Here is a 21202-nt window from a genome sequence, read left to right as displayed (position 1 = left end):
AGAAGTGCTTGTGAGGGGCACTTGTGCTCGCCCCACGGGAGTCGCGAAGAGCAATTTTAGTAAAGCGTGTCATTGAGCTACCCTCACTCAAGGGGTAGGTTCTTGCGGCGCCCGACGTGCGGGCTTAGCGGGTGATGCTAATTAGCCGCCAAACCACCAAGTGAGCGGTCGACACAACGGGGACTAGCGTGTTGGCAAACACGTGAACCTCAGGAGAAAAATCATCGTGTCAACCTTGTTCTTCCCGTTGGTTTGCATCCCTATTACACAAGCTTGCAATTACTTTTATACATATTAAGCTTGTGTAGTTGTTCTTGTAATTAGATAGCTTGTGTAGCTTGCTAATTACCTTCTTGCTTGTGTAGTTGTTCATATGATGAGCTTGTTAGTAGACTTGCTAGCATGACCATGTCTTTAGAAAATGAGAAAGCTAAAATATTGAACTTAGAAAATGAAAACTCATTTCTAAAGAACTCTTGTGAAGAACATAAGAAATTACTTGATGCTTATAAATCTTCACATGATGAGCTAAAATTGAATCATGAGACACTACTTGCATCTCATGATGAATTATTAGAACAACATGCTTCTCTCATTAAAGTGTTTACAAAGAAACTTAAAAATAATGAGAGCTCATCACATGGATCAAATGATAAATCACAAAATGTTGCTAACCCTTGTGATGTAGGCAAGAAGCATGTATCCACCTCTTGTGATGATTTATTAGATATGACATGCTCTTCACATATAGATGCTTGTTCTACTTCCATGTCTTGTGAGACTAACATTTTGAAGGAGAACATTGAGCTCAAAAGTGAAGTGAAGAAATTGAGCAACAAGTTAGAGAGGTGCTACAACTCAAAAGTCACCTTTGAGCACATGTTGAAGACTCAAAGAAACTATGGTGACAAGTGTGGCCTTGGCTTCAAGAAGAAGATGACAAAGGGTGAAAGAAAGAGAGAAAGAATGATGAAGAAGCTACAACAAAGAAAGCTCTCTCATACCATGTGCTACCGGTGTCATGAAGCGGGACACCTTGCAAATGGTTGCCCTAACATTGAGAAGCTCAAGAGTATAAAAGAAGAAGAGAGGCTAAAGCATGTCAAGTGCTTCAAGTGCCGCACTTGGGTTCATCTTACCTCAATGTGCCCAACCAAGCAATTGGTGAAGCAACAAGTGAAGCCTCAACCAAAGCCACAAGTTGAGCAAGAGAAGACACCCCAAGTTCAAATCAAGATCAACCATGAAGATGGTGGTGACTTGATGATAAAGAAGAAGAAAACAAGAAGGGGTGGAAAGGCAAGGCATCCAATGCAAACTCAAGATGCCAAGATGATGAGCAAGAATGAAGATGAGAAGAAAGATCATGCTCACATCAAGTGCTTCAAGTGTGGAAGTGTGGGACACTTTGCCTCTAAGTGTCCTACCAAGCTTGAGAAAAAGGATCAAGCAATCCATGAGAGGCAAGGCAATGAGAAGCACCATATGAGCAAGGAAGAGAAGGCTCAATCAAAGAGAAAGTGCTACTCATGCCGAGAAAGGGCACACATGGCACATTCATGTCCCCTAGGTGATATTTCTAAGCCTACTTCAATTATTGATAATAATGTGCTTAGAAATGATGGCAATGGTACCTCATTGGTTGCAATTGCAAAACATCCCACTATTCATACTAAGGCTATGCCTAAGTATGTTGCTCCTAACTTGAGAGGACCCAAACTTGTTTGGGTACCATCAAAAAGTGGATGATTGATTGTAGGTACCATCGGCATTGGAGACTTGATTCAATTGTGTTCATATTAATCATCATATGTTGAATCAAGCATTGAAGCTTAGTGCATATCTAACCCAATGCTAAATGAAAATTGAATGAAGTCCAAGTGCTACAACATACAAGTGTCATATTCAAGTTGTTGGTAATTCATTGGATATATTTGATGACTTACAAATAATTGAAGTCAAAGCTTGCTAGTTGGATGATCATGAGCTAACCAAGGTATATCTCTTGTTGATCATTTCATTTTGGTGCATATAAGTTGATTGAATTGGATAAATATGCAATGTTGCTTGCTATAAGATGATTGAATGGATAATTGCTTAGTAATCAAGTTTGGATTGATTTGTGTTGGATAAATTCATGAGATGACATTTAGTAAGTGATTTAAATGGATATATGTCTTATGGAAGTATTCAAACAAGTTAGCTTCAAGTTTGATTCATATTTGATGAAGAATAGCTCAGGTGTTGAAATCTGTCCTATATTGCAAAATCTGAGCTAGCTGTGAACTTAGCCATGTTTGAGTGATCAAAACTTATTGGATTAGCATAAAAATTGGTGTACATGCTCTAGACTTATGGTATAAGATTCTGTACAATTTTCATGAGAATTGGATAAGAAATGCTTCGGTTTTGGAGTAGATCTTGTCAGCTATAGTGCAGCTGTTTTCAGCATGTAGCAGTGGTGGAAGAATTGATATATGGCAGCAGTCTAGAAGTCAAATGAAGCTCAAATTGTTACAGCTGCTAGATAACTTAGTAAAGAACACCTCCACCAAATTTAGTGGTATTTGGATTTGTACTTTGGGAGATATGCTTATTTCTTTGAAGGGTACAAAATCTGTCAGAAAAGTGACAAATGTTAGATTGATCTAGAGTCACTTTGATTGAAAGGTCCTCAAGTTGGAAACATGTTTACAAGTGTTTGAGGTACCTAAGTTTGGTTTTGAGATGATCTAGAAGCATGACAAGATAGGAGTACAAGGCTATTTGATTGTGGAGTGTACTTTGCACACATTCGGTACTCAAAGTGAAAGATCGAGATCAAACTCAAGATGAAGTTAAAGTTTAAGTTCTAGTGACTATTGGAAATCATTTGGTAGAAAGAAAAGGACTTAAACAAGAAGAAAGAAAAGGACTTAAAAAAGGAATCAAGGTTACTCATCAAGTTAAGTCCATCACTTGGATCAATCAATCAAGTCATTTCAAATGAGTGTCAAGAATGGTTCTTGGAGAGAGGTCACTTCTCCCTAGTGTAGGGGCTTGTCGCCTATGTGTAGGTAAACCAAGTGTGGTACTTGGAAGGCTAACATGGAAGTGGTGATCTGAGGAACATTTGAGATGCTTAGTTGAAGCAATCAAAAGGGTTGATCAAGAAAAGCAAGCAACACCCAAAAGAGAGCTAATCATGATATGTCAAGTGATATTCTCAAATTGATACTCTTATGCAAGCAAAGATCAAAAGATAAAGCAAGTCAACCACAACAAGAATGTGCACTTGATCATAAGTGGTATTCATTTCATATGGGTGAAGAATGAAATTCAACATGGTATCTATTGGTCTTCACCAAGCTTATAATTGGACTTCACATTGCTATTAGAGTAATGAATTGGAATCTATGTGACTATCCTCTACTCCAACATAGCAAAGGTATCAATGTAATGTGCATGATCATTTCATTCCTTACTAGTATGCGGTTAGTGCATATAGTACATGCTTCATAGGATCATGCATAACAAATAAAGTGCTTAAATTCATAGCCTACCACTATTGTTTAAATGATTACTTGATCTAGTGGTTAGTATATGAATTTGTTCATGAGCTAGTGAACCCAAGTACTTGACTTAATTTGGATTGCTAACAAGTGACAAGTACAACATTGGCAAGATAACTCTTGCAAGAGGTGTGAAGAAGCTTGTCATTGGTTCAAACCGGACTTGAAAGCTTAGGCAAATCATTTTAGTTCAAGTCAATCATAGAAGCTCATGATAGTGATAAGAGTACAAGCACAAGACAATAATGCAAATGGACATCTAGTTTGCTTCAAATGGTATCTAGACTCAAGTATTTCATCAAGATTTCATAAGTGATGTCTAGATCAACTCACAAGTGATATCCTATAAGTGGTACTCATGAAGATAGCAAATGTTCAAGAAATGGTCTTTATTGATAAATCAAACAAGTGGTTCCATACTAGAAGATTCTTTCAAATAGTATTCACTTCCTACAAGTGGTATCTATACATAGTATCAGCCATGAAAGACGATGGTTCCACAAGTGATCCTCAACTTTAAGTGATCATCAAATGAAGAATGCATCCCTCAACTACAAGAGCTCAAGTGTATCAAATGGATGACCCATGCTATCACATAGGGGGAGGTGTCCCACAAATTGATATCAAGATCAAAGAATCTTATGTGTGGTATCTCAAGAAGCCCTACACAAGATACAAGTGGTACAAGCTACAAGTGGTATTTACAAATGGTGTCATTCCAACAATCAAGTGATGTCCATCAAAAATGCAAGATTCAAGCCTCAACCATCTACCCCAAATGCATACCTTTGCATCAATGAGAAGCACACCTTTTTATGGAAATTGATAACAAAGGGGGAGAGATTGTACAAAGATATGAAAGCTTGATTGAATGGGGGAGAGATTGTACAATGGGAGAGATGAGATATAAGAAATAGAGGTTGGACATGAACATGGACAAAGAGGGAGCAACATTGGAGAAAAGAGATGGATCAAAATTCTTGGACAAGAGAAGCACACAAGTAGGGGGAGCAAGCTCATGAACTTTGATTGATTGCATTTGATATGTGCATATTCATGTGCTTGCTTGCATTGCATAAGTTTTCAAATTCAATATGCATGCTTGTGTGGTGTATGCTAGTTGTAGAACGTGAATGATGATTTGATAACTAGCATGCATAGGATGATAAGCTAGACACTTGGTATGCTTTTCAAGTAATGCTAGTACCTTGCTTTTAATGTTGATCTCACAAGGTATCTAGTGTTTTTATTGCCAAGTGACATCTAGCTAACCATGGTGCTAAGGATGAACTTCAAGGTGCAACTCTGATTGGTACACGCTTCAAAGGTTTATTCTATACACCTTAGCATCATTTAGTAGTAATTACTCTCCCACAATTTTAATCTATGCATATGTGCGACCTTCAAATCAAACACTCTAGCACATATGTAGGGGGAGCAAATACTACCATTTCGGGTTTGTGGTACTTGTCCAAAATCATTTTCACATGGTAAAATTGCTTGGGCAAGCAACATGAATCCAAAAGAGCTTAATTTCCATATCTTTGTAGAGTTGTCATCAATTACCAAAAAGGGGGAGATTGAAAGGTCCTTGTTTGGTTTTGGTAATTGAGTGACAACTTAGGTGGACTAATTGTGTTTATGTGAGATACACAGGTGATTAGTCCACAGGTACATGTGTGTGAGCAACATATGCCATGAAGGTGAAAATGGCTTGGAGATGTTGTAAAGCTCACACATGTGATGATGAAGGAGCTCATTGCACATGAGACATGACATTGAGTCATGTGATCAAGGTGGAGAAGATCAAGACAAGACTTGGCTTGATGGACCGGTTGCAAGCGTGAAGGGCAAGTCAAAGGCTTTGGAGTGATGGACCACGTGGCGGTGAAGCTTGAGCAAGACTTGGCGCCGATGGACGATGGCAACAGTGAAGAGCAAGTAAAGTCAAGATCGATGAACCAATATGATCACGTGATGATATGAAGTGGATCATATCATTGTTGATCATGTTGGTGCATGTGTTGCATCGACGTTGGAGGAAATGGAATGGAATGCGCAAGGTAAAGGTATAACATTGTCTAGTTGAGCGTGTCATTGAGCTACCCTCACTTTTGGGGTAGGTTCTTGCGGTGCCCGACATATGGGCTTGGCGGGTGATGCCAATTAGCCACCAAACCACCAAGTGAGCGGTCGACACAACGGAGACGTAGCTTGGTGGCAACCAAGTGAACCTCAGGAGAAAATCACCGTGTCAACATTGTCTTCATCATCTTCTCGGTGGTTTGCATTCCGCGCAACACAAGCTTGTATTTACATTTCATACATTGTGCTTGTGTAGTTGCTCTTGTGACTAGTTTAGCTTTAGTAGCTTGCTAGTTCCCTTCTTGCTTGTGTAGCATAGAAGTAGCTCCTTTGCGTGTCTAATTTAGTTTTAGTAACCTTGTTAGTCACATTGCTTAGTTTGTGTAGCTAAGTAATTTACGCTCTCTAATTTGGCATTAGTTGCCTTGTTATTGAACATTGCTAGTGAGCTTAGGAGCTTTGTGCTTTTGCTTACTAGTTTGTGTAGGACCTCCCCCGGTTGCTTGAAGTACTAGCGGCATAGGTTTGTGTGACCTTGCTCCTAGAATTGGTTAGGTGAGCTCTAGCTAGCCCGGCACCTTTGTTGCCTAATTAGGATATTTTTAAGGTGCTTGTGAACTTAGATAGAGTGGTGTAGTCTTGGCTAGACCGATAGTTTTAATTCCGCATTTATTTTGGTTAGCCGGCGCGATTAAGTTTTAGAAAGGACTATTCACCCCCCTCTAGTCCACCATCTCGACCCTACACCAGCGCGCCGCAGCCTGACTTGTAGGTTTTTGGTCGGCCTAGCTTGAACGGGCAGCATGAGCGTATGAACCAAACAACAATGATATGCATAACCACAGCTTGGCTAGAGGGAGCCTGGTTGGCTAGATGGGATGCAGGCTACCTGTGAAGGAAACCAAACAAATCCTAAGTGTCTAGCTAGGCCAAGATTTTGAATCATTTGCACGTTTCTGGTTGAGCAAAAAAAATGGTGTTACTAATGCGTGGTTATGCTTTAGGGCTTATGGAAAGTCCAGAATGACTTTTGTTTTCAGAGAGCGAGATGGTCGGGGGAGAAGAAGAAGTTGATTCGAGTCATTGGGACGTTGAGGCGTCGGAAAATAATGTTGAAGCAAGAAATGCAAGCTGTGGATACTTCTACAGAAGTCTGCCACTTTAGGGCTACACTTTGATGTGACATGGATTTTTGATACTGACATGTCACATTTCAAGAAGTCAGTCAATCTCAACTTTGACTAGGTTTGTAAAAAATAGTATCAACACATATATCTTCAAATAAGTTTACTATAAAAATACATGATATGGTTAATTTACGTCAAAACATTGAGCTTATTTGACTCCTCGAAATATGGGATGAATACTTATTTTTAGATGGAGGGAGTATGTTGAAATAGCACACCACACTATAGCGTTGAGAAAGCTCTAGTGCATACGTTGGGGAAGCCCTTAGTGCATGTGATACTACACTTGGGAGTAGACAAGTAATCTTGATAGGTGAGGAAAACACCATAAGAGCAAGCACAACAATTGTTTTATAGCCAAGTTAGTCATTATTTTTTGTTGGTGTGGAGAAGAGAAGGGGGAAGAGAGAGAGAAGAGCATGACTCATACTAATAAGCTAGATACGGAAGTCTATGCAGTGATAGGACTAGGTAGCAAATAGATGTGAGATAAGGTGTGACATTAATAGAAATAATAATAAAAGATTCTTTTATCTTTTAGGTAAATAAAAGAGAACTCATGTACTTCCTCTATCCCCAAATAACTATCGCCATTGGTTTCCGTGCCGAATGTTTGACTTGATTTGTAAAAAATACGTGCAACATTTGTATGTCTAAATAAATTTATTAAAAAATAGATTCAAATATCTATCTAATGATATTAATTATGTATCATAAATATTAATATTATATATATATATATTTAGTCAAAGTTGTTTCTCGAGAAGCGAAAACTACAGATATTTAGAAACGGAGAGAGTATATCTTATAACTTTGACTTGTAGCCAAGCATTTAGCTCTCCTGATATGCTGGATGTTATAGAAACACAGGAACGATGTGGTCTTCAACAATATGGCGCCCTCATACAATCGTCTCCTAGGAGCATGCAAAGACGTCGTGAACCCATGGAAGTTTCGCTTGCCTGTTGCTGATCAGGGTGTAGCTGCCCACTGGTGTAATGTAGTTTCCTTATGAATTAAGCCCTACAAAAAAACTGTGCTACCCATCCTCTAATGTACGCTGTCATATGTAACCGAGCAACAAGCTTTTGTTGCTCCAATGCAATCAAGTAGGTGGGGAGTGCTTCTCCCCTCCGATTATCCTAAAAACAAGCATTTAGCTCTATTACTAGACTTGCTCTAGCTGGCCTTTGAACATGCCTAACCTAGTTGTAAGTTTTTCTTCCACGGAGTTCAATTGTTTGACTGCTGCCTTGGGTGCCATCACATCCATAAATATGGGAGGTAGATAATGTGCGACGGGTCACGCGTGACCTGTCTTCCTCTTCCTCGCGACGCCCCTCCCATTGTCTTCTCGCCGACGCCATCCTCGCCCCTACCCCCGCCCCGGCTTCCACCACCCTCATCCAGCTGTTGCCTCGTCGTCGGCCACGCCGCCCACCTCTCGCGTCTCACCCCCACCCCGCCCCTCAACCCTACCCACCTTGATCCTAGGGCAGGCTCCGTAGCGACGCCCCCGCCGCTAGCCCCGCCCAACCACCTTCCCTCGCTGCACCGCACCGTCGTCGTCTCGTCCGCCTCCACCGCCGTGTCGTGGCCACAGCCCCCAAACCCTCCTGCTAAGGCCGCTGGAGACTCATTCCCTAACCCACCGGAACCCTAACCCTAATGCAACCGCCTCTTCTTCCTCTTCGACATGGCGGAGGCACAAGCACGTGTGGTCACGTGGAAGGGAGGGGGTGTGACGGCCTGCGCGCGGACCGCACGACGGTAGCATAGTAAACTTTGCGATAAATATGAAACATGTATCCCTGCAGACCAACAACTACCAACAACTCCAAATTTGTGTTTCCCTGTATATCGCAGCTTCAACCAGAATGTATGTTATTAGAGGGGAGGGGGGGGGGGGGGGGGGGGGGGGAGGAATGTAAAACCACTCCAGTACTCCACCATCAAAATAGCTCTGGTAGCAGTTTTGGAGTCAAGTTCAACTAACACCACCGATTACTTACACATACAAGCCCCACCACTTGTCAGTGTCAAACACATCAAAATTGAATTGCAAAATTTGTCTCCAGGGCCAAGACTCTGGGTGGGGCTGCTTCAATTGCATTGCATCTAGTATTACACCAAAAATAGCCAGGTGTGCCACCACTCGCCAACCCCAGCGCGACTACACTCGATTCAAGAGTAAACAAACAAAGAAAGATGACCTCTTGTATCCTTCCTTGGCTCTTTTCTTCGCCTTAGCTTCAGCTCCTGTATACCATGCTTTGCTTTGAACTTGCTATGTCTGGCCATGCTTTGCTTACGTCAACTCTTTATGTACATCACAATGGCGACCCCAAAAGACAGACAAAATCCTGCTTGCTAGCTAGCTATTGCAACACCAACATCATGACATTGGAACAGCCTTGTACAGGTATGACGTTCCATGGAATATAGTCAGGTGTGCCCCATTAAGACAAGCTTCCAGCTGCAAAACATCAACATCAATTAGATTTACATCTACACACCATCTAAACTGAATGGCAGGCTTCGTAGTTAACCTCTTCAGGAAGGATCCTAGAGAAGCCAAATTTCTTCATCCAGATCCCTTCAGCTTCATGTGCAGCTGGAAGCACAAAGTGCTTGATCTTCAGCGAGACTAGCACCCTCTCTATGCATGAGAACAAGGCTTGGAAGTAGCCCTGCATCAGCGTAATAGGTCAAACATCAACCAATGAACAAAGAACCAACCGCATGACCAAATAAACAATCTAGTATTGAGCAGCAAAGCAATTCTAAGACCCACCAGCCCTTGAACATCCTGGCTTGTAGCAACTAGTGGCAGCTCAGCCACATCACCTCCCATCACACGCATAAGTGCTGCTGACACCACAGCAGAGCTGCAACAATCAACTATTATTCAGTAACAATGGATGCAAAAGTTGGGACGATTTTCCATTTTACTATAACAGTTCTTACCCCACAGTTAACAGTGCACAGTACATTCCACTGTAATCTTGTCCGGGCATTCCCTCCTTAGGTCCCCTCCTGGTACATTTAAATGAGATGAGGGCCTTCACAGAGGCAGTTGTATACCTCTAAGACAAAGTGTTGTTCGGTTATCTTACCCGTTAACCATCTCAGGAATCAAATCTCTACCAGTGAGAGCTTCACGGATCGGATCAAAAGATTGCTGCAAGAGAACACTTGGTGAGAAACCACTGAAGTCTTGATTCTAAGATAGTTTGATAAGAAGTCCTAATGTCCCTCCACTAATAATGGTAAGCTGGCAACTAAAGCTTTGAACTTGCTACTCCAGCCAAAATCTCTTAGCAACAGAGCAAACATTTGCTATTTTCTCTTCTGTTCTGAGATGAGAATATGAAAATTGTACAGAAAATCTCCTTTTTAAGGCGCCCACAAGCTCATGTTTGGCATTACACTGCTACAAAGAACAAAGAACTCACCCAAAGCTGGGCTAAACTCAGTTCTATTGATAAACAACTAACATTTCTGACATATGATATGATGCATCTATCCAACATAATAACAAACTACCCAAAACAGATTACCATCAGATGAGAAACACGTCCAAAGGATGAAATGAAACAAAGATATTTGACCCAGAAATTTATCTATACAAAAACATATGAGATCAAATAATACAGGACTTACATGAAAAATTGGCACTGCAGCAGAGAGCAATATGCTTCCCTCTTCAGTAGCCCTTTTACCAGAAAGTAATTGCCATTTGAGATCTTTACTGGTGTCCATGCATAAACCTCTTGTCTCATGTTTCTTCCTTATGATTTCAAGATCTGGCTCCGCCAATAGTTGAGCTCCATTGGAGATTATCTTGTCCAATGAAGATCGTGTCTCAGAGCAACTACTGCAACAGAACCACTCCCCCTCTGGCAATTCCTGTAGAAAATTGTATTGTGTTAGCATTGAGCCATTCACCCAGGTAAAAGGCATCATACTCCATCTGAAGTGAATATATCATGCACAGCAAACCTAAGGTTAAGATAATGACTGATTTCAATTGCATAATAAGGTCGTTCTGCACTAACCTTTAGTTCTACTTGCCATTGACTCTGCAAGCATCCGACATGATACTCTTTCTCACACTGAGCAGAACAAAATAGAAATATGTCAGCCAAGTATAACAGTAAACTTGCACATGTATGTTGCACTTTAATTTAGAGCAAAAAAACTAAGAGAAAAATGAACCATATGAAGAAAAGTGTTATGTCTTAATATTTGGACTATAAATAACGATGTACAAGCAAAAATATCAAGCCACTGCAGAAAAAGGAAATGCATAGCATACTTGGTCACAGAGTATCACAGTGCGCTCATCAAACACAGCATTGTTGAAATCTTTCTGTCTGCACAGAGAAACTTCACCAGTTAGAACACTGTAAGAATGCAACTAGCATTAAAAAAGCACAGCTAGCAGTTCAGGAGGCTAGCATACTTGACAGCTACAAACATCAAAAAACATATCACACATTTCACTGTTCTAAGAGATAACTGCCAAGAGTGCCTACTGCCTAGGCACCAGCCGCCGTCATCCTGCCTTGCTGGAAACTCACCTAGATAACCCAGATAGCTAAAGGCATTATGTACCAGGGGTTTAAACTCTGTATTGCCTTCTAGTCAAAGTATTTCTTTAGGTGCTGTTTGGTTTGCCTATTAATTTTAGCCTAACCAGCTGCATCAAGAGATTTTACAGCTGGCAGCAGCCCATTTTCTGCCCGCATACTCTTTTCCATAGGGTCTAACAGCATCAGTTGTACTTAAGCGTGTTACTGAAAGTTTACCAAGAGATTTTCCAACCCACAACTATTATGTACCCATGGCTGTTTTACATTCAACAGGACAATAGAATAAAATACCTATGATCAATACAACAACAACAACCTAGCCTTTCAGTCCCAAGCAAGTTGGGGTAGAATAAAATACCTATGATCAATACTTGTTAAAAAATATGCATAAAAGAAAAAGTCCCAAGCACTATATTTTTGTGCCACATATGCAAAAAGGGCTTCTTGTGTTCTCATAGGAGAAATTTAAGAAAACCAAAAATCTAAAAGAAGAGGTTTAGCCGTTTAGGGATTCAAAAACCAAGTCAACTAATCAAATGACAGTCTAGTCTAGTTCTTAAGACCTAAATTTTATTTTCCCAGCCTCCATCAAATAACATGGATAAAACTAAAAGGGTCAGCTTTAAGAAACCATCCTCATGCGGCCATGCACATTTCAGTTAATGCACAACATCCTACTCTCCAGGGCATACTTTCTCTAGTTGCAGAACACCATTTTCTATCAGCAAGGCTTCATGGTGATTGCATGGGCAACTCACAAAAAATATTGTAAGGTTAGGTCCAATGAGAGGACAGGTGGAGGGGGTATGGATGGGAAGAATATAAGTAGATGGGGCCATGAAGAAAAGGGAAGAATAGATAGGGGGGCAGAGATGACCAAATGGAGATAACATTTGCTTTCCATACAGGCTGAAAATATATTTGTGATTTGCAAAAGTACATCTCTTACAATTGTGGATGTGGAACGGGCCAAACAGCTGGTCTAAATACGGAGCATGTACATGCATACGTTGAGCAGGATATGATCTAATCATCTAATGACCAAATCATTATCTGTACAATACGAAGTTTATTTGAGCACCTACCTTTGCTCGGGTGCATGGTTTTTTGCTTATTTATTTGTGCCTCAAGCTATTTACAGGCTAAAGTGCTGAATTAACTGCACTGGTATATTCATAATAAGACAGTCAGTTCCCACTGGTGTAAGTAGACTGTAAATTGAACAGGTAGCAATGCAGATGAACCCTGGCTACTAAAACTCAAAACTATTCCAGGCTACAATTGATTAATCAAGTATAAGCACAGCTTATCATAATGCATAGAGCATATATATATAAGGAAACAGTACTCACTTGCATAGAGCACAGCCTCCAAGATCATCAGAAATGGGGACAATCCGTATAGCTCTCTTCATTATCTGTTCAATGGAATCAACTCCAGCTTGCCTCCCAGCAGCTTTAGCATTTTTGTTCTGTGCTAAAGCCTTTTCTTTTTGCACAAGATTGCGACAATTATCACAATACCATTCGGAGGGGACTTTAGACAGTCCAACACAAGCTGCAGTTGGCATAACAAGCGAGCCAGTTGTTAAAACCGTTCTCACAAAAAGAAGAAAAAGACTTCACGAACAAATAACCAAAAAGAACATTCCAGCTCTTGTAATTAATTCCAAGGACTTGCAAAACTACCTGGATGAAATGACCTTGGACAAATTTTGCACGGGAAAATGTCTCCCCCCTGACCACATTCTCTGCACAGATCATCTGTCTCGCGTTCTGACAGTTCCATATCCTTTGATATTTTCATTGCCAGCTCATGCAATGATACTCCGTTTGATGTGAATATGTTATCATACCTAGCAGCAATGTAAAGTAAGGTCAACCATGATAACCCTGAGTTGGCATAATTTAAACACAAGAACATAAAGACTTACGGTTTGCGCCTTGATCCCTCACCCGCATGAGCTTCAAATGCTGATGGGCTAACCTGAATATTCCGCATAAAGAAAGATTAATTATTTTATAAAATGTACGATGAACCTGAAGAAATAACTTAAATGAGAGAAGAATGAGACCACTCTGTTGCAGTGATTACAGTAGATTCTTTGATCCTTGATATACCCGTCAACCTTTCTCTGCATTATGCAATGCAAATTATAAACCAAAGAAAACACAAAGTGAATTGAAGAAAACCAGGAGATAGCCTTAGTCTAACAACCTGCCCATCAACATAGTAAGCTACTTCTGTGCCATCAAGCAAAACATTAAAGACCAATTTGTGTAGTCTGTTATCCCTGAAGAAAGTAGCCAAAAAATACCAATGAGCTCATGCACACATAATAAATAAGGAAAGATAACATGCTTATAGTGTACCAACTTGTTTGTTACTTTGCCAGCACTCCCACCCTTCTTGCCTGATGATATGTTCTTTAGCAAAGCCTCCTTGGAACCTGGAGTCAGACTACAGACCAAAAACAAAGGATGGAAGGAAGTAAGATCTAAATGCAAGAACTTAAATATGATTTAATAAAACAAGTAAAATTAGCAATCAAAACTCTAAAACTATGAACCTAGATAGAACCCAAAAAAAAGTAAGTTACTTAGCATCTAACCATATCAGGCAGATATCTCTTGGACATATTATTAATTATCTAACCAATAGTGAGAACATAGCTATTTGGGCACAAGAATATGTAGCACGCTGTTTGCTCAAACTGCTTACCTCGAACTGCCATTACATGTATACGATGCGGTAAGAGGATCTTGAGGTTGCTTTGACTCGAGGCAAACTTGACACAGTATGTTTTCAGTTTGTGATGACGGAAGAACAGGCTCTGCAGCATTAGGTGATGTTGTCAAATGTATCAGAGGAACTTGCACTTAAAAAATTGCTCAAAACATGAAGTTCTTACCATTGCAATTCAAACAATTAACGCGGCTCCTTTTAGCTACTGGATCAATGGAAGAACGAATCGTTTTTTCCAGAGCCTCCAAGGGAGATCTGTCAGATGCACGCAGCACGTCACGCAAACTATTGCCATTCCCTAAGTAAATGTAATCAGCAGGGTGTTTTTTGGTGCTTCCAGCATGTTGTTCAAAGTAATAAGCTGAAACAGCCTGCAAAATGAAAAGGAGAGTAGCATAAATGAACAGTTTTTGTTCTTTAACAGTTTATAGACTACGGAACACAAACCTTGGCGCCATTACAGGACAGGCAAAAGCAAAGTATATTGCAACCAGTAATCACTCCTTTTAGCACAGCCTTCTGCAACTTGCAAGCATAAACTTAATCTTAATAACTGCATGAGATACAAAAACCAGACAGACAACAATCCAAGGCAATATGTCATCAAAGCAACTTTAATTCCACGATGGCAACTTTATCCTTAAGCTGCACTTGTTGTCATGGATCATGGTTTAAGGTCTGCCAAATACTCCTACTGTCTCAACAAAGGATAACTTGTCTTAATATTACTAAACTATGTCAAATCAGTAAAAAAAAGTGTAAAACATGAATTTGCAAGCCATTAGCGCAGCAGTAACCACATACTTAAGAACTGCTCATAAAACATTACGGCTGATTCTCACATACCTTGCTATGAGGAATGATGTACATAACTGGCATCCCTTCGAGCAGGCCTGTATTGAGCAGCTCTCTAATGTTTCCAGGATGCTTCGTGAGGCAGGCAACTTTCTTTGACATCTTCATCTCCATCTTCTTCACTGATGGAGGGGAGTCAGATGTGCTGTCCAGCGCATCGTCAGATCCAAGCAAACTGCTCTCAACCTTTGTCTTGAGCAACGACCTTGTGAACCTTCTCTGAGGCTTCTCCAGGAGCAAAGCGAAATCAAATGAGGCATCCTTGCTGCCATCTGGTGTCGCCTGACTTTCACAAGCTGCAGACTCTTCTTTGTCTGGTTTATTATTCTTGAGCAGTGATCGGGTGAAGCGCCTTGCAGGCTTGAGCTCGGCAGCAGCCACAGGTGTGGCAGCGTCCTCAGCTAGCATAGTATTGGAGAGTAATACATTGTCCACGGCCTGCTGCTGTAGACTTGCTCCATTTGAGTTTGAGTTATCACACTGGTCGTTTCCAGCTGCAATGGTGACGGCCTGCTGCTGTAGACTTGCTCCATTCGAGTTTGTGTTATCACACTGGTCATTTCCAGCTGCAATGGTGGTTTCCAGCAGAGTTGGTGGTACTCCTGCAGTATCCTCTGCGGCCACATTCGGCTTTGATGCACTATCTGCAATGGTGGTTTCCAGCAGAGTTGGTGCTACTGCTGCAGTGTCCTCTGCGGCCACATTCGGCTTTGATGCACCATCCTCTGCGAGCACATTCGGCTTTGCAATCACTTCCATTGCCGAGTCCTCTGTTGCAGTCTCTGCTGCACTATCCTCTGCTGCGGGCAGATTCACCTTTGCAATCACTTCCATTGCCGAGTCCTCTGCTGCAGTGTCAGCGTGCGACGGCTGGGGGGCTTCCAGCATCGATTGCAGAATGACCTCTTGAGCGGCATTGGAATCGGAACGGTGGTCAGAGGCGGTGGGAGGATTAGATCCATGGAGCGGTTGGATGATGTCAAGGAGGGGCTGGTTAGGCGGCTCGGCGTCGATAGGCGACGTGGGCGGGGAGACGAGATCGGCTGCGGGGGCGGGGGCGGACGGGGCGGATCTCTTGCGCCTCTTGAGAGATGCTGATGCCGATGGGTCCGGAAGGGAAGAGATGGGGCGGCCGGAGCGCGTGCGGCCGGGGGAGGCAGAGATCTCGGAGAGGGACTGGAGCGCGAAGGCGAGCTCACGTTTCATAGCCCGCGGCGGCGGCGGCGGTGGCGGCGGCGGCGGTGGGGCACAGGCACTGCCACCGGAGGGGGACGAGGCCGGCATGGTCATGAGATGAGAAAGGGAGGGGATTAGGCAGCGAGCCGATTACGATTGCATGGGTACCGCTTGATTGCTGCTTGCTAGGGTTTGGAGCACGGGGGTGGGAGGGTGCCAGGGAGGGAGGGGAGAGATCGGCGAAGAAGACGATGAGGCCGAGAAGAAACCAATCGCCCGCTCGCAGCATTTACTTTCCTTATTAAATTATTACCTACTGTTTTATTTACTATTTTATTTGGGGGTCCTTTCTCTCATCTATCCTGTCGTTTCCGTTTCTTTAAAAAACAAAAGGACGATGCACCCTTTTGCTTTTTGCGGAAAATTTGCCTTTTCGATCCGCATTCGTATTGGGCACTTTGTGTGTTTCAAATATAGGTAGGTATACAATTTATACACGGATTTATTGTTCGATCGATAATTCCGAGCATTCTGTTGATTTATTCCTTTGTATAACATACATGGAGTATATGTGTCACCACCTAATTTCATATAATTCACTAAATAGTGAGGATCATAAGCATAATTGTATTGTTAAAAATTACTAATTTGCAAACATGGACTTAGCCTAAGCGCACAGGTGCTTATTGCTCGGCTAATGACATGGGTATCCAGGGGCGAAGCCATTAAATTGATTTTTTGAATGGCAGAGGAGCTAGCAGTGTCAAATTTAGAAATTTATTTGAATTTCAAAAAAAAAAGTTGGACATTTCACATTCATAGGGGGCAGGCCCCTGCTCGCCCCTTTCTCCGCCCCTGTAGGTATCTCTTACAAGACATTTCGAATTATATGGGTGTGTCATTTAGGTATATAAACTTTTAAATTGCATTTCTAAATCGCTTATGTTATTTAGTGATAGAACATTTGAAAGACCTGAAAATATGCACTTAGCCCCTCCCGAGCTTTATCCATTTTCATGAGGCCCTAGGAACAACAACACCTCCACTTGTCCAAAAAAACAACACCACCTCCACACAGTCAACAGCAACAGGCACAACACTACCTCCATGTTTCACAACCACCACGGGCATGGCACCACCACGAGCACCATCCTGGGTGCAGTGTGTCATTTCCCTAGTTGCACGGCACGACATTGTTCTCCGGCCTACCGGTGCTCCTCGTCTTTCTTGCAAACGAACGCTAGTTGCGGCGTCACGGCTCCTGCACTTCCAGCAACACTCCTCAAAGCGCCGCGTCTGCCATGACGAAGCTCAAACCTACCATGATTCACAACATCTACGCTAACTACAGTGAGACATGGGTGTAAGTGCAATCAAGCTCTAAGTGGGTTTTGGCGATGTTGACCACATAATTAAATGGCTAATGGCTATGACAAGTGTTTGACAGCATATCTTTAATCGTGGATGCAAAGAAACAAAAGAGGAGACCCCCCCCCCCCAACTTGAATGGATGGCTTGCCATGGCTCTAAGAGCTAGTTTAATTCATTTTATATTTTGAAATTGAGTCATAGGACAAGCAATACTATCAAGGGGGATACTAATGGTTTGTTGGGTGGAACCAAGTGCTCAAAACTCCATCTACATCTCAAATAATCCCAGCCACAAAAAAGCTAGCCGGGCTGAATTCTTATCTACTCTGGCCTGCGCGGAACCTCCGCACCCTGGAGGCTCCGCGCCAAAACATGGAGGTTTCGGGATCTGGCAGAACAGTGGCACCAATAGAACCATAGCACCATCTCAACCAAGACAACAAGCTCCTAAAGCATCTAACACTCATCTACAGGTCAAGGAGAACCCAATCACACCAAAGAGGAACAAGTATGCTTATAAGCCCAAGGCCCATGCACCCCATGAGAGCATGTCCTCTAGCTATGTGTTGAGACGCAACAACCTTGGTAAAGTTGTTGCCACGTATGTTGGAAATGAGTCCAACATATATGTAAAAAAATCTCTATGGGTTCCTAAGATTCTAGTGGCTAACACTCATGGCCCCCATGCTAATTGGGGACCTAAAAGAAGGAACTAAACTTGTTTTGCAGGCATACTCTTCCGGTGGATCAAGTTGGGTGCTTGATAGTGGATGTACAAATCATATGACCGGAGAGAAGAGTATGTTCTCATCTTATGCCCAAATGGAAGGTCCAAGTGAAAACATAGTATTTGAGGATAATTCAAAAAGAGAAGTGCTTGGTGTTGGTAAAATCTCTATAACTCAAGATCATTCAATTTCCAATGTTTTACATGTTGATTCGTTAAGTTACAATTTATTGTCCGTATCACAATTATGTGAGATGGGCTATGATTGTCACTTTACGGATAAGGGTGTGACCACCATTAGAAGGGAGGATTCCTCTATTGCTTTTACGGGTCGCTTGAAGGGCAAACTTTACCTAGTTGACTTCAACAAAAGTAAAGCAACGCTTGAGACTTGTTTAGTGGCTAAATCTAGCATGGGTTGGTTATGGCATCGTCGATTAGCTCATGTTGGGATGAGGAACTTGGCCAAACTTCTAAAGGAGGAACATATCCTTGCACTAACGAATGTTCAATTTGAGAAAGATAGGATATGTAAGGCATGCCAAGCCAGAAAGCGAGTAGGCGTACCACACCCACCAAAGAGCATTGTCACTACCTCAAGTCCATTGGAACTCATCCACATGGATCTCTTTGGACCAATTGCCTATGTTAGCATTGGAGGTAACAAATATGGTCTTGTTATTGTTGATGATTATTCTCGCTTCATGTGGGTGTTCTTTGTGTATGATAAGAGTGAAGTGCAAGGGAAGGTGAAGACCTTCATTAGAAGAGCACAAAGGGAGTTCGGGCTACCTATCAAGAAGGTGCGAAGTGACAATGGCATCGAATTCCACAACACCAACGTTGAAGAGTTTCTTGATGAGGAGGGCATCAAGCATGAATTCTCGGCTCCATATACCCCTCAACAAAATGGGGTGGTTGAGAGGAAGAATCGCACTCCCATTGTGAAAGCTCTAGTTTGGTTTTGGTTAATTGATGAAACCCTAAGTGCTAACCTAGTTTATCAAGTGATTATAAGATAGGTAGCACTACTCCAAGTAATGAAGCAATGGCAAAGATCATGACGATGGCGGCGGGATTCGACGCTTTCGGGAAAATGGAATGCCTATTTTCTATTGCGCCGGATGCAAATTCTTGTGGTTGGCACATTGGAGCAAGGGTGAAGAAGTTAGAAGTGAAAACGAGTTGGTCACGAAGACGCTGGCGTCGGTCAACTGACCGGACGCTGGGTCTGAAAGCACCGAACGCTGACAGCATGCGTCCGGTCAAACTGGTCGGTCGGCACAGTACCGAGGGTATTGCACCGGACGCTGGTCTGTGTCCAGTCAAGGTTGACCGGACGTGTCTGGTCGAAGAAATACGCCTCGGGGAGCTTACTGGAAACGACCGGACGCTGAGGATTCTGCGTCCGATCAGTTTTGCCAGAGCGTCCGGTCAGTTAATAGCCGTTGTGATCTAGCGGCTCAAGTTTAAACTCAGAATGACACGTGGCTTACATCTATGGACCGGACGCTGAGTCCAGGGTCCGGTCTGTATGACCGGAGCGTCCGGTTAGAGCGTGTTTTGCCCAATGAAGGGGTATAACGGCTCTATTTGATTGGGGGTCTATTTATAGCCCCATGGCCGGCTCAAGGGAGCTCTCTTGCACATTTTCATTGACATAGCAACCTTGTGAGCTTAGCCAAAGTCCTCCCACTCATCTCCATCATTGATCCATCATCATTGTGAGATTGGGAGAGAATCCAAGTGCATTGCTTGAGTGATTGCATCTAGAGGCACTTGGTATTTGTGTTGCGCTGCGGATTTCGCTTGTTACTCTTGGTGGTTGCCACCACCTAGACGGTTGGAGCAGCGGTGAAGGATCGGCACGAGTTGGTGATTGTTCGTGGCCGCCTTCGGTGATTGTGAGGGGAGTTGTACTTTCCCTGGCGGAGTGCCGAAAGGTAACTCTAGTAAATTGCTCGTGTCATTAAGTTACCTCACTTGTGGGTCGGTTCTTACGGTGTCCTATCATGTGGACGAGGTTTGTGAAACACCTCTTAGCCGCCGAACCACCAAGTGTTGGTCGACACAATGAGAACTAGCGTGTTGGCAAACACGTGAACCTCGGAAGAAAAATCTATTGTCTCTTGTCATTTGCATTCTCCTAGTGATTGGCTTAATCTTCATCTTGTGATTGGTTCATCCCCTACACGGCGGTATAATCACCCTACTTACTTGATTACATTCTTGCAAACTAGTTGATACAAGCTCTTTAGAGTAATTAGAATTGAGAGCTTGCTTTGTTATTTACATTCATCTAGTTGAGCTCTTGAGAGTAGCAAATTTGTGTGCCTAAGTAATCATTGCAACTACAATTGTTGGATAGGTGGCTTGCAACCCTTGTAGAGCTAGAGCAAGTTTGCATTACGCTATTTGTCATACTAATCAAATTGCTCTAGTTAATTTGTAGAATTTTAAATAGGCTATTCACCCCCCCCCCCCCCTCTAGCCATACTAGGACCTTTCACATTGACATGGCAAGAACAATGCTTGATGAGTACAAGACTCCGGACAACTATTGGGCCGAAGCAATCAACACCGCTTGTCATGCTATCAACCGTCTCTATCTTCACAAGTACTACAAGAAGACTTCATATGAGCTCCTAACCGGTAACAAATCTAAGGTGTCATACTTTAGAGTATTTGGGTGCAAATGCTTCATTCTTAACAAGAAGTCTAGAAACTCTAAATTTGCACCTAAGATTGAGTAAGGCTTTCTTCTTGGTTATGGTCTAAACGAGCACGCCTATCGGGTTTTCAATATTTCTACCGGAAGAACTGAAATCACGGTAGACGTGACGTTTGATGAATCTAATAGCTCTCAAGTGGAGCAAGTTGATCAAGATGTCGTAGGAAAAGAAGAGCCGC

General features: G+C 42.3%; 1 protein-coding gene across 1 annotated transcript; it reads right to left on the bottom strand.

Moving 5' to 3' along the window:
• Nucleotides 1–8751: 8751 nt before the first annotated feature.
• LOC136527645 (uncharacterized) lies at nucleotides 8752–16437 on the bottom strand. Its single transcript, XM_066520436.1, has 18 exons — nucleotides 15010–16437; nucleotides 14611–14682; nucleotides 14330–14534; nucleotides 14140–14251; nucleotides 13795–13878; nucleotides 13636–13711; nucleotides 13493–13552; nucleotides 13352–13404; nucleotides 13107–13273; nucleotides 12771–12975; nucleotides 11142–11199; nucleotides 10882–10938; nucleotides 10487–10732; nucleotides 9940–10004; nucleotides 9791–9859; nucleotides 9618–9711; nucleotides 9373–9513; nucleotides 8752–9299 (listed from the first exon to the last, which is right to left on the bottom strand). Exons 1-18 carry the CDS (start codon nucleotides 16306–16308, stop codon nucleotides 9219–9221), a joined length of 3144 nt encoding a protein of 1047 aa, XP_066376533.1. The 5' UTR covers nucleotides 16309–16437; the 3' UTR covers nucleotides 8752–9218.
• Between the last annotated feature and the right edge of the window lie 4765 nt (nucleotides 16438–21202).

This window comes from Miscanthus floridulus, chromosome 19, assembly GCF_019320115.1.
Source record: "Miscanthus floridulus cultivar M001 chromosome 19, ASM1932011v1, whole genome shotgun sequence".
Classification (NCBI taxonomy): Eukaryota; Viridiplantae; Streptophyta; class Magnoliopsida; order Poales; family Poaceae; genus Miscanthus; species Miscanthus floridulus.
Note: the sequence above shows the minus strand (reverse complement) of the source record. Positions and strands in the feature narration are given on the sequence as shown.

Excerpts from the sequence above, each read along its gene's own strand:
- LOC136527645 (XM_066520436.1), bottom strand. The coding sequence starts at position 16,308 with ATGACCATGCCGGCCTCGTCCCCCTCCGGTGGCAGTGCCTGTGCCCCA. Across the intron at positions 12,976-13,106 it reads TCCAAGGTCATTTCATCCAG|CTTGTGTTGGACTGTCTAAA; the intron begins GTAGTTTTGCAA and ends TGCCAACTGCAG. Across the intron at positions 9,860-9,939 it reads ATTCCTGAGATGGTTAACGG|GAGGGGACCTAAGGAGGGAA; the intron begins GTAAGATAACCG and ends TAAATGTACCAG.